Genomic DNA, 13448 nt, shown 5'->3' with positions numbered 1-13448 from the left:
CGGGGCCTGGATGGGCTGAGTGTGTCAGCCGCCCCGTGGTGGGTGCCCGTGCTCATGCCCCCAGCACAGCCTTGGGCCGACTCTGTGCTCCCCGCTGCAGCTGAAGGAATGGGTGCAGAAGCTCCTGATGACCCTCCGGCACCCAACGCTGCCACTGCTGGATCTGCAGGAGATCATGACCAGCGTGTCGGGCCGCATCCCCGCCCCCGTGGAGAAGGCTGTCCGCAGGGTGATGGCCCAGTACGCCAGCAACATCACCTCGGTGCTGTGCCAGTTCCCCAGCCAGCAGGTGGGTGCCCCCCACCCCCACTCCAGCCCCTCTGGGAACTCGTCTCCCCATCAGTGCGGACGTCCGGTCTCTGATCAAATCGGGCCTCACGAGACCCACTTACAGCCGAGATGCTGGGGACTGAGAGTTTTCTTTCACGCCTTCTCTGCAGAATCGCAGCATTTCCCCCAAAGCAACAGTTGTTTAGAGGAACATAAACAGTTATTAGGCCTCACTCTGTATAACTTGGCTTCGGAACAGGAATAAGTAGTTGGTGCAAACAGAGTGAGCGTTTTCCAAATATACGCTGGCTGACACAGTAGAGGATATTGTGAGTTCTTCTTGCCAGTGTGTAGCACTGATTCTCCCCCTCTGCTTTGTGTAAGGTGATAATCTTGGGGCTATACGTGTATGTAATATTTTTTAAGAATGGAAACCATTCCTGGGTAGTATCAGAAATCTCTAATAATTCTACAATGGCCTCGTTTTGTTCTTTTTTGGGGGTGCTTTTATCAGGCATTTTAAAGGAAATCTGCATTTGGGAGAGGCACCTCTTTTTTACCTTCGTTCTCTCTGCCTGGTTATAAGGGCTGCCTCCCACCATCACCCCACCCACATGTCAGCAATTTGGGGCGCTCGAGGTCAGTGTAAGTCAGTTTATTCCCAGAGGTCAACCTCTAGGTTGGAGTATCATTCGGCCATAAAAAGGAATGAAATACTGATTCATGCTACCCCAGGGATGAACCTTGAAAACATGATTCTCAGTGAAAGAAGCCAATCATTAAAGACCGCATGTTGCCTGATTCCATTTATATGAAACATCCAGAACTGGCAAATCCATGGAGAAGAGGAAGTAGATTAGTGGTTGCCAGGGGCTGGGGGCAGGGGGGTTGGCGAGTAGCTGCTAAGGGTTATAGGATTTCTTTTGGGGGAGAAGAAAATGCTCTGAAATTAGATAGCGGTGATGGTTGCACAACTCTGTGAATATACTACAAAGCACTGAATTAATTGTACACTTTAAAAGAGGGGGGGCGGAATATGATGGTATATGAATTCTATCTCAACTAAAAAATAATGAAAACAAAGCTGTCAAGGACCCCAGGTGAGAAAAATACACGTTGGAACCTTCTAGGAATTTGTTATTGATGCAGGTTTTTCATTACATGTTTTTTTTGTCGCCACAAACAATATGCCGATCGCATTAAATCTAACTGTAAAAATAGGACCCCCATACCCAACACCCTCATGCTCCCTGGGGTTGGAAATTCCTTTCTCCTCTTTCCCCAGAGCATTTGTATTTGTGGAGAGGGATGATACAGTGGTGTGTGTCTTTATGTGATTGTTGTCATTCTGAGCTCTTGAGTCCTCAAGCCACATGTTGAGTGGGGTGTGCAGAGCTGTTTCTGGGTGGCCAGAGGGCTTTGGGGCTGGAATTTTAAATTTTTGAATGGGATCTCAATGGGAGCCTGTGGTGGGTCCTTCTGGTGACTTCTGCGTGGCAACCAGATTGTGTGGTTTGAGTGGCCAGACCTGTCCTCTTTTCCCATGCAGATAGCCACCATCCTGGACTGCCATGCGGCCACCCTGCAGCGGAAGGCCGATCGGGAGGTCTTCTTCATGAACACCCAGAGCATTGTGCAGCTGGTCCAGAAGTGAGTCCTGGGCCCTCCTTGGGGTGTGGTTATCATGCTCAGTTATCCATGTATTGCCCCAGGGTGGTGCTATCTTAAGGGCAGGCTCAAACTGAGAGACAGTGCCTGGCGTCTGATACCCCAGTTACAGCCCCAGCACAGCCCTTCCTAACAGCAGAACAAAGCAACACCCTTTACTTCCGTGAATCTCAGTTTGCCAGTCTGTAAAATGAGGATAAAAACACTTCACACACCATAAGTCATTTTGAGCTTTGAGCAGATTGATTTTTATAAAGTGCTGACACATAGTGAGTCCTTGTGGTAGCTTTGATTATGAGACAGTGGGATGAGATGGCTTTATAGGCTGTAAAGGATTATACAGATTATCCTTGCGGTTTTGGGGGATCCTTGCAAAGGAGGAGTTGGCGAAGAATTTGTATTTTATCTTAAGTAGTTCTTGAGCAGGGAGAACTATTCTGATGATAAAAAGAACTGCCCTTTTGCATGAAAACTCTACCCAGCAAGAAAGCTTTGCCTGTAAGGACAGAATCCAAACATTCTCAGACTTCAGCGAATTAATTCAGCACATATTCGCCATGTGCCAGAAACTATCAGAGGTACAGAGGATATAGGACTATAGGAAAATGCCCTCCTTTTCAGGGCGCTCCCTGGCTCATGGGGACTCATACTAACAATATAGGATTGCAGCTGAGGAAGGAGATTTGAGTTCGGATTCCCCACAAAGTGAGAGTCACAGCTGAGGGCTAGGAGGGGAATCCCTTCCCCGGAACACTTTGACCGCTAACGCTAACCCATCCTTCAGCAATGGGAATGCCTAGAAGAAATGAACAAATGATAAACGAATCAAATTCCATAGCAGGTTTTTTGTGTGTTAAATATAAATCTCAAAGCTCTGTCTTATGTTGTGTTCGTGTGTGTTTTTAAAATCACATCTGAATAAAAGAGTACTTTAGGTTCTTATGCTCTTTTGTTGCCATTTGGTGATGCTGGGGTGAAGCTGCTTCCAGCTTCCCTAAAACTCAGCATCACATTCTCTTAAAAACTCAATTCCCTGTGTTCTGAAATAGTTTAGAAGAGGAAATGGTTTAAGGAACATCCAGGTTACCATTTGGTTTTAAAAAGGAAGTGAAATTTACACAGGGATCTTTTGGTAAATGTCCTTCAGGTTTTGTTTTGTTTTGTTTTCCAGTCGTTTTGTTTTCCAATCTGTCTTTATACCTTGAGTGGTTAATTGAAAATTTTTGCTTTTCAACCATGCATGCAAGGCTGACCCCTTTCAGCATCCCAACTCTGTAAGTGTTTTTCCTTCTCTCTGGGGACGGGCAGGCATCATCCAAAGGCTCAGGCTTGGCCTCTCATTGGATGTGTGACCCTGGGCAAGTCATTGCTCTCTCTGGCCTGCGGAGTTATTAGCACAAATAAACTAACTCACACATCCCTCCCAGGCCTAAAGATTAGAGGGAGCAGCCTCCAGTTTCTTTATTAGTGTTTTCTCCTTTTTCAAATCATAAAAGTCCTGGCTGTGGATAACTCCGGCACCCCAGGAAGTGGAGTTGATCACTAAGGCAGCCTTCCCTTCCTCCCCAGATACCGCAGTGGGACCCGGGGCTACATGAAGGCGGTGGTGTTGGATCTCCTGCGAAGATATTTACTGGTTGAGCACCATTTCCAACAAGGCAAGAGTCGCCACCGCAGGCATTGGTGACAAGCCCACGGGGGCAGGAGGGGCCCCGAGCCTTACCCCACGTGGCCTTTTGTCTCCCTGCAGCCCACTACGACAAGTGTGTGATAAACCTCAGGGAGCAGCTGAAACCAGACATGTCCCAGGTGTTGGACTGCATCTTCTCCCATGCGCAGGTGGCCAAGAAGAACCAGCTGGTGATCATGTTGATCGTAAGCAAGAAAAGTCGCCCTTTACCCAGAGTGGGGGTAGCTCAGGGCTCCACCGACTTTTTCTGGAAAGGGCCAGAGAGTAAATATATTAGATTTAGCCCAGCATATGGTCTCTGTCCTGACCTCTCAATGCTGCTGTGACACAGTGTAAGCAAATGGGCATGGCTGTGTCCCAATAAAACTTTGCTTATAAAACTAGGCAGTAGGTAGGATTTGTTGACCCCTGGGGAAGATCATGACTAACCCACAAAGCACCTACTGTGTGCCAGGCACTCCTGACATGCTTTACAAATACTAACTTGTTTAATTCCCACAGCAGCCCTAGGAGGTCGGTACCGTTCTCATCCTCCTTTGACAGAGCACAGAGAGGTGAAATCACTTTCCCAAGGGTACCCAGCTTATAAGTGCAGAGCTGGGATTTGAACCCACAGCGTGGCTCCAGAGTCATGAGCTATGATTAGTCAAGGGATATTGGATTCCGAGTCTTCTGGTAGGGCTTTCATTTTGCCTTCTTGGTGAAGCATGGAATGTTTTTGTTCTTATTTCTCCTCCTACCGGGTAATAATTAGCAGTCCTTTATAGCTAAAGATTTTTTTCCTTGACGTGACTTGGAAAATGCAGGATCAGCAGATAGTAGCAGAGACTTGGGCTTGGCTTATAGCAGGAAGGGGTCGGCAGATTTTTTTTCTGTAAGGGGCCAGAGAGTAAATATTTCAGGCTTTGGCCATGCAGCCTATGTTGAAACTACTCAGCCCTGCCATTGTAGCGTGAAAGTGGCCATAGACAATATGTGAATAAATGAGTGTGGCTGTGTGCCAATAAAACTTTATTTACAAAACTGGGCAGTGGGCCAGATTTGGGCCTGGGCTTATAGGGCAGTTAACACCCTAACAAGATGGATTCATAAATATTGATATTTTTGTAAAGAATCATTTAAAAATCTCCTAGTGAAGCATGAGATTCTCTTAATCCTGGCTGTACTTGAGAACCACCTGGGGTGGCGGTGGGGGAGCTATTAAAAAATACAGATGCCCAGGCCCCACCCTTGGTCCATTAACTCAGGGTTTCTGTGGGTGGGGCCCAGGCATTAGTACTTTCTGAAAGCTTCTCCAATGGGAAGTTTAAACGGGGACTGTATATTAGATAATAATATTGGTTTAGTGTTCAATTTTTGGGGTGTTTTAACACTTCTACAGTTAGCTGGGGAAAGATCTTTTTTCTCAAGGAGGTACATTCTGAAGTAGTAGGAAGGATCATGGTGTCTGCAACTGAAAGAGAAAGAGAAAAGAGTGAGAGAGTGTGTTTGTGGGTACAGGCATGCATGTATGCTTACTAGAAAAGCAGATGTGAAAGTTTAGCAATTGCTGAATCTGGATAATTTGCGATGTACTGATCTCCTGTAGTTTTGAAGTTCTTCAAAATTAAATTTGGGGGACTTCCCTGGTGGCGCAGGGTTTAAGAATCCTCCTGCCAATGCAGGGGACACAAGTTCATTCCCTGGTCCAGGAAGATCCCAACATGCCACAGAGCAACTAAGCCCATGCGCCACAACTACTGAAGCCTGCAAGCCACGACTACTGAGCCCGCATGCCATAACTACTGAAGCCTGCGCGCCTAGAGCCCGTGCTCCACGACAAGAGAAGCCACCGCAGTGAGAAGCCCGCGCACCGCAACAAAGAGTAGCCCCCACTCGCTGCAACTAGAGAAAGCCCGCACGCAGCAACGAAGACCCAATGCAGCCAAAAATAAATAAAATTTTTTTAAAAAAATTAAATTTGGGAGGAAGGCTCCCCAAGTGATTGCAACATGCAGCCAGGCTTGGGAACTTATGACCGAGGACATATGTAGTCTTGGGGGGGAATTTCATTGCTGAAATAATATAACCCTTTTCTCAAAGTACCTCCTTTGGATGGAGTCTTTTTAAGTGTGAGCGTCTGTAAAACAAAGGATGCCTATAATTTATTACAGTCCACTCACCATTTGTTCATAGGCCAGGGCTTGGGTCTGTGGGTTATTCTGCTGTTTGTTCTTCTTTGTGTACATAATAACTCTCTTTTGGGAGCGAAGTTCTTAAAAATTATGTTCACCAGAGGATGGCCTGGGGAAGAGGATGGCCTGGTGGAATGGCCCCCAGATCAGAGAACTAGGGCACTGCCAGGGGCTTCTTGGTGAAGGAGGCTAAAAATGTTGTAGCAGGTGTGGTTTGGGGGTTATATGTGAGATTCATTATTCTTCTGGCTCTCTTGTTTCCATTTGCTAGAAAATGGTGAGTTCTTTGCATTTGATGGTATTTGATGCTTTGGAGATTTTGAGCAAAGACTTGTTAATTGAGTGATTACTTGGAAATGAAATTTTTTTGAGTCTTTACAGGGAACCTCATTTCTGAATGTCAATTCAGTGGTCATAGGACTTTGCTAGTGACAAAACAAAAAAAACAAAACATGATGCTGTGAACTAAAATATACGCCATGGGACCACTTCACAAAAGTTAACAAGAAAGAGAGAGAGTATTTTAGACTTTTGTGTGTAGAGTGTGGTGGCCAGATTTAAAATTTTTTCATATAGAACTTGTCTTGAGTCTTTCCTCTCTTATTTATTTTTTATTTCTATCTTTGGCCATGCCACACGGCTTGCAGGATCTTTCCCAACCAGGGATTGAACCCAGGCCACGGCAGTGAAAGCCCAGAATCCTAACCACTAGGCCACAGGGAACTCCTGAGTCTTTCCTCTCTTAGAAAACCACTAGCCTGGTTGTTGGACAGCGCCTGTGTTCTGTGCTATCTTTGGAGCCACAGGCTGGTGGAATGATGGAGACTAATGCCACCGCCACTTGATAAAGCAAATCAGAATTTGGGAGGGAGAGAAAGTTTAGAATAATTTCCCACAAGATTTCTTCAGCACTGACATGCTATGTGTTTGTGTACAAGTGTGAAATATTAATATGTTAAAAAAATTTTTTTTCTGATTGTGAAAACAGTGTGGGCTCATTCTAATTAGGAAAATGCAGAAGCAGATGCGGAAAAGAATGACCCCTGGCCCCACCATCTGGTGGCCACTTGGAGAACAGCCTGGTGCAAGGAAGGGGGGTGTGATGCCCAGGCATTCAGATTCCCAGCATTCATTGTTCTGCCTTTGTGGGTATTGAGGGAGTATAAGCTCTGAGCCGTTACCAAGCCCTTCTTGCGTTTAGGGCGTAAGAGGAGTTGCAGAGACCAGTCGCATGCGGCCCTGGTCTCCAGCAGAAAGGTCCCTTGTTCAGAAGCAGAGAGGAGGGATGCACAACCCTCATCCCTCCCTCTTCTGCAAGTTCCACCTCTAGATCTTCTCTCTTGCAGGAAGCCTCCCTTGACCTCTCCAGGCCCTAGATGCTCCCCTCACACCAGGGCTCCTGGAGGGTAGCTTACACACCCTCACCAAAGCCTCCCATGTGGCCCTTACTCTTTGTTCATACCTGCCTCTATTTCCCCTCATCCCTCTTCTCTGAAACTGAGCTCCATAAGTCAGGCAACAATGTTTAGAGGAAAGAGGGAGAGGCCATAGGGACAGGAGAGCCCTGGGTTCAAATCTGGCTCTGCCTTGCATGTGCTTGGTAGCTTTGGGGCAAGGCACGTTGCCTCTCTGAGCCTCAGTTTCCTCATCTGTAAAATGGGAATCATATAGTAACTTGTCAGTGGGTTGGGGGCATTTGAGGAAATGAGTGGAAAGGGTCTAGCTGCTTGCCTGGCCATAGTAAGTACCTGATAAGTGCTGGCCATTAATAGTGATGCAGGCAGAGACTTTGTTTTTTTCTTCATGCCAGGAATTTAGGGCATGTTTTGGGGTGGATGAATGGGAGAGTGAATGAATAGGGAGGTACTTGGTGGAGAGTGGCTAAGGGTATGTGTATTACGCTGTGCAGGTTTGCGGGGGCAGCCACACCCCCACCCCCCTGGCCAAGGGTGAGTGCTGGCCTGTTTCCTTCTGGTAGAACAGAGAGCCATTTGGATTTTGTTTCTCTCCCCCAAAGGATGAGCTCTGTGGCCCAGACCCTTCCCTGTCAGATGAGCTGACCTCCATCCTCAGCGAGCTCACTCAGCTGAGCAAAAGCAAGCACTGCAAGGTGGCCCTCAGAGCCAGGCAGGTAGGGTCGCCAGCCGTGATCCCCACTGTGCATGAGGTCATGGGGTGCCGTCCTTCCCCACTCGCGGCCCCCACCGTGCATGTCCCCTCTGCTGCAGGACCCGCCCCTTGGCTCCTCCCCATGAGGATGGCTCACCCCAGCCCCTCTGTCCCCTCCCCCTGCAGGTCCTGATTGCCTCCCACCTCCCCTCCTATGAGCTGAGGCACAACCAGGTGGAGTCCATTTTCCTGTCTGCCATTGACATGTATGGCCACCAGTTCTGCCCGGAAAACCTCAAGGTGAGGCCATCTCCATCCATCCACTTGGCACAGAGCACACGCCGTGACCCAGGTGGGGCCTGGGGGTGGGGAAGTGGGCTCCCCCTTCCCTCGATGGGCTGGCACTCGGGTGCAGGGCACAGTTGCCAACTCCAGTGGTTTAGTCCAGTGTGGCCAGGGCTGCCCAGGGGAGGCTCTGGGAGAGGTTGAGTCCTGCAGGATGGACAGAGCCTCAGGCAGCAAGGCTCTCCCAGGAGGTGTGATGTTAAAAATTCATGTGTGATGGAATTTACAGGAAGCTGGGAGCACTCACATGGTTGGGTCATGGCTTCATCTTCCCAGGGCTCCCCCACCCCCTAAATCTGCCTCATTCACAGGCTTCCAGGCACCCCCTCCACATCTGGAGCTGGGGGCCCTGGGAGCAGTCACCCCAGAGCTGCCTCCACGTTCGGATCTCGTGGGCCTGGGAAATGGGCAACGTTTTGTGATAACAACACGACCAGCCTCCTTCCCTGCCCCCATCCCTCCTGCTTACCTGACTGCTGGTTAGAACTTGTTAACATTCCCGTTTCCTTCTTTTTCCCCTTTCCATTTCCTGTAGAAATTAATACTCTCAGAAACGACCATATTTGACGTCCTGCCCACTTTCTTCTATCATGCTAACAAAGTCGTCTGCATGGCATCCTTGGAGGTAAGTAGGAGAGAGGCCCCCGTAACAGCACCAGTACTGACCATGCCGGTCCTAACATCCACTGCCCGCCTGCCACACGCCTGACCCTGGGCCACGTGCCTGGCAAACGTGATCTTATCATTCTCTCTACAAGGTAGGTCCTGTTACTTACACCTGTCTCACGGAGAAGGGAACGGAGGCTCAGAGAGGTGAAGCAACTTGCTCAACATCACACAGCTAGGAAGTAGCAAAACCAGGATTCACATTAGGTCTGTCTTAGTCCAGAGTCCTTGCTGGTAACCCCTGCTATCTTGTGTGCCATTCCAGCCTCCTCCGGACCAGGCACAGTTAAATATGAACCCCCAAGGGCCAAGTCTGAGGCACTTCATCCAAACTTTCCGACTCACCTGCCTTAGATGCCTTTGAAAGACTTTTCCACTTGGAACTATGAGAGCCGGAAGGAGCCTAGGTGACAGCTTAAGGTGACCTCCCTGTGTGTCAGGCAGAGATGAACATGAGCAGTGGCGAAACCTGGATTAGAGCCAGGTTGTCTGTTCCCGCTCTGGTCGTCCTGAATTCAGGGGCTGAGAGGTGTTCGGTTAATTTCAGGACATCACGACGTTTCATCTGCTCTTTCAGAATCCTTTCAAGGAGTTATGAGATGATGGGTGTTTTCAACTTGACTGTCTTCCCCTGGTGATTTCTCCTCATTTCTTTACCCTCTGAACTTGAAGTCTCAGTCCCCTGTGGTCCCCACTCTTCTGCCATCTTTTAGACCCCATGGGTCACCCATCCTGATACCAGAAGGTTGACTGGGTCTCCATGGAGACCATTTTGGGCTTGTAAGCATGTTACAGCCACTGTCTCTGGGCCTGCAGTTTTTACCCCTCCCCTGGTTTCAACTCCAAGAACCCCTCCAGGCCCCACTCTTTGTTCGCAGCAGTGAGACCTAATACAACTCCAAGTGTTTTCCCCCTGTCTTCAATTTTCACCAGTAATTATTGAGACCTACTGTATTCCAGTTGCTGGGGATACATTGGAGAATAACCATAGTCTCTGCCTTAGTGGAGCTTCTCTGGCTGGGGAGAGACACACACTCAGTATTTCTTTAATTATACATGTGATAGGGCCACAAAGGGAAAATGCAGGCCGTGATGAGAATTGCACAGCAGTACTTAACCTTACCAGGAGGTTCGACTCAGACTTTGATGAGAAAGTGACATGAAAGCGTCTGAAGAGCAAGTAGGAATTGGCGGGAGGGAGAAGCAGAGAGATTCCAGTCAGCGGCGTATGCAGAGGTCCAAGCTGTGTGACCTCTGGCAAGTTGCTTTCCTTCTCTGGACTCTTAGATTCTTGCACTTTAGATAGGGATAGTAATGCTGACCTCACAGGATGAGTAAGCATCAGATGTGAGTATTGATCACCATTGTCACCCATCATCCAAACACCTGTCCTATTTAGGGGGTCCTAAGTCTAGGGATCCTAAGTCAGATAGAAAGCAGCAGCCCACCTTCCCCACTTAATGAAGTGCTGAATCCCATTTATTTCTGTTAGTGATTTTTCTAGGATGCTTTCTTTACACGTTCCATCACTTTGTTGGGCAGTTTTATTGAATAGAATCCAACCTTTTCTTCATGACTCAAGATGAGCATTGTAAACATAAGGTTTTCACTTGGCCTCTTGAGTTGTGTAGAGTTTTGTCCCTGCTTAAAATGTGTCTGGTTCTCCCAGACCACGCCCAGGGTCACTGATTCTCTAGGAAGACTCCCAGGACTCAGCATATAGATGTGCTCACAGCTGTGATTTATTACAGCAAAAGGATACAAAGCACAGTCAGCAGAGGGAAAGGGCTCATGGGGTGAAGGCCAGAGGACACCACACACAAGCTTCCAGTGGTCCTCCAGGCACTTTTAATTCCTTGACAAACAAATTATGGCAACACATGTAAAAGTTGTCTAACACAGAAGCTCATTAGAGACTTAGCACCCACAGTTTTATTGGGGGCTGGTCACATAGGCACTCTCTGCCTGACACATACCAAAATTCGAAACTCCCAGGAAGAAAACACATGTTCAACATAAATCATACTGTTTGCATAGTTTAGGCAACATCAACCATTCTTATCTGGGAATGGTGGGAATCCTCCCTAAATCTGAGTTCTTAGGTGCTAGCAAAAGGCCAGCCTTGCAAGCAGGCCTTTCAAAGGATAGCAATTAGGCCTGCTGTGTTAACTTTTGCTGCACAGTCCCTGGCTTCCCTATTCAATTAAAAAAATTCCCAATGCTTAGACTCTAGAACTGTGTGGTCCAATATGGCAGCCACTGGCCACGCATGGCTTTTGAGCACTTGCAGTGTGGCCAGTCTGATTGAGCTGTGCTTGAAGTGTAAGATACACACTGGCTTCCAGAGACTCAGTATGGAGAAAGAATTTAAAATATCTTGATTTTTTTTAATTGATTACATGTTGAAATGATAATGTTTTAGGTATTGGGGATGACATGAAATATATTATTAAAATTATATTTAACCTGTTGCCTTTTTTTAAGTATCAACTGGAAAATCTGAAATTGATTTAAAATTGCCTACGTGGCCTGTGTTATATTTCTGTTGGACAGTGTTACTCTAGAGCAGGAGTCAGCAAACTATAGTCCGTGGGCCACATCTGGCCCACTGCCTGGTTTTGTAAATAAAGTTTTATTGGAACACAGCCACGCCCACTCATTTACGTATTGTCAGTGGCACGAACGTGTGCCCCCTGTAGTGGAAGCATGGAGTCTTGACCACTGGACCACCAGGGAAGTCCCTACAACAGCAGAATTGAGTAGTTGTGATAAAAACATATTCCACAAAAGCTTGAAATATTTACTATCTGGTCCTTTGCAGAGAAAGTAGCATCCTGAAGAGTGAGCAAATTTGCTGTTAGCTACCACTTTAGGGATCATATTTCAAGATCGTTTCTGGGACCCTTCAGCCTGAGTTTTCTCAGGTGTTGAGGGCACTCCGTCAGCTGTGCTTCTGTTTCGTTAGGTTTATGTGCGGAGGGGCTACATCGCCTATGAGTTAACCAGCCTGCAGCACCGGCAGCTCCCGGACGGCACCTGCGTGGTGGAATTCCAGTTCATGCTGCCCTCCTCCCACCCAAACCGGTAGAGTGGTACCCACCTGGGGGACCAGCTTGTGCTTCTTTTCTCCCTGACCACTGTAGCCCTGTTTCTGGAGGGACCCAGCAAGGATGTCTGGGAACTGCTGGGAAGACGTCAGGCTCACCACTTCCCCACCCTGGCGTCTCCCCCCATCTTTGTTCTCTCGTCTGTAAAATGGAGATAGCCCAGTGCTTACCTCCGGTAGCCACTGCCCACCTGTGGGATATCGAAATTAAAATGCATTAAAATTAAATTAAAAATTCAGTTCCTTGGTCGTACCAGTTGCATTTAAAGTGTGCACTAGCCACAAGCTCACACGTGGCTTGTGGCTGCCATGTTGGACGTTGTGATGTTCTAGAACATTCTGTCACTGCAGAATGTTCTAGAACATTCCGTCACTGCAGAAAGTTCTATTGGACAGAGTTGTCCAAGACCATGATGAAAAGTAAATGAAATAAGGCAAAGACAGCATTTAGGACTGTGCCTGGCATGCAGAAAGTTGATGAATATTAAGGGCCCCTTTGAAGATCATGACCGATACTGTTATTACTGTCCAATGGCATGACGTGGGTCAGGCCCTATGCTGAGTGCTTCCACGCTCTATTTCATTCAGACTTATCCCCCCCACCACCAAAAAAAACATTGTGACATTTGCCCAATTGAGAGAAAAGGGGACTGACTCTTCGGGGGCCTGGAATCATTTTGGGGGTCTGTGGGAGGGGTGGTGTAAGAACTTTTGAACTTGTCCGCCCCTGAGGAGGAATTCTTTCCCTTTGGATTTCATTGTCACAGCAGTTCAACCCCATTAGGGAAGGGGGGCCGCCCTCTGAAGGCCGGGGGTCACTCACGCCTTGTTTCTTGGAAGAACCTACACGGGTGTCCAGGTTATTGGTTGTGACCCTCAGTATAGACACAGGGTGTTATTATCAGCCAGGGAGATGTTGAGGACCCTAGAGGGCTTCCCTGACTGTCTCAGGCCCTTGCCATTGCTGTCGGCTGGGAGGGCCAGGAGCTTACTTGGGACCTGTGGCCTCAACTGCCAACACAGCCCTGCTCTTGTAGGCCTCTGGGAAGGTCATGAGGGGTGAGGTGTCACCGCCCAGCAGGGCCTGGCTGGACCCTCCACACCTGTGTCTGTAGAGCCAGGCACGTTGTGAATTGGGTCGTGAGACCAGAGGGGAGGTCAGGCGAGAGGCCAGCAGGACTTAGGTCCAGGCCCAAGGGGCGCTGAGCATGGCCAGAGCGGGGGAACTCAAGAACACGGCCATGCCTGAGGGGCTGTTGTCCTAGTTCCAGAAAAGTAGCTGGTGGGGCCAAACCTTTCCTTGTTTTTTCCAAGAGAAGCAGGAAAGCGAGACTTTAAAAAGAAAATCAAATCCTCAGCTTTTCAGTGCGGACAGGTAGTCAGTGTATAAGGAAGATATTAAACATGCTGCGCGGACCAG

The 13448-nt window shown here is 48.1% G+C and overlaps 1 protein-coding gene across 1 annotated transcript in view; it reads left to right on the top strand.

Moving 5' to 3' along the window:
- ACACB (acetyl-CoA carboxylase beta) overlaps window positions 1-13448 on the top strand; it is a 99400-nt gene that overhangs the window by 49810 nt on the left and 36142 nt on the right. The window contains exons 20-27 of the mRNA XM_068563713.1: window positions 101-289; window positions 1820-1920; window positions 3508-3596; window positions 3689-3813; window positions 7820-7933; window positions 8098-8211; window positions 8792-8881; window positions 11888-12006. Coding sequence (XP_068419814.1) covers window positions 101-289; window positions 1820-1920; window positions 3508-3596; window positions 3689-3813; window positions 7820-7933; window positions 8098-8211; window positions 8792-8881; window positions 11888-12006 — 941 coding nt within the window. The remainder of the gene's footprint in view (window positions 1-100; window positions 290-1819; window positions 1921-3507; window positions 3597-3688; window positions 3814-7819; window positions 7934-8097; window positions 8212-8791; window positions 8882-11887; window positions 12007-13448) is intronic.

Source organism: Eschrichtius robustus, chromosome 14, assembly GCF_028021215.1.
Source record: "Eschrichtius robustus isolate mEscRob2 chromosome 14, mEscRob2.pri, whole genome shotgun sequence".
Taxonomy (NCBI): Eukaryota; Metazoa; Chordata; class Mammalia; order Artiodactyla; family Eschrichtiidae; genus Eschrichtius; species Eschrichtius robustus.
The sequence above is the reverse complement of the archived record's forward strand: the minus strand, read 5'-3'. Positions and strand labels throughout refer to the sequence as shown.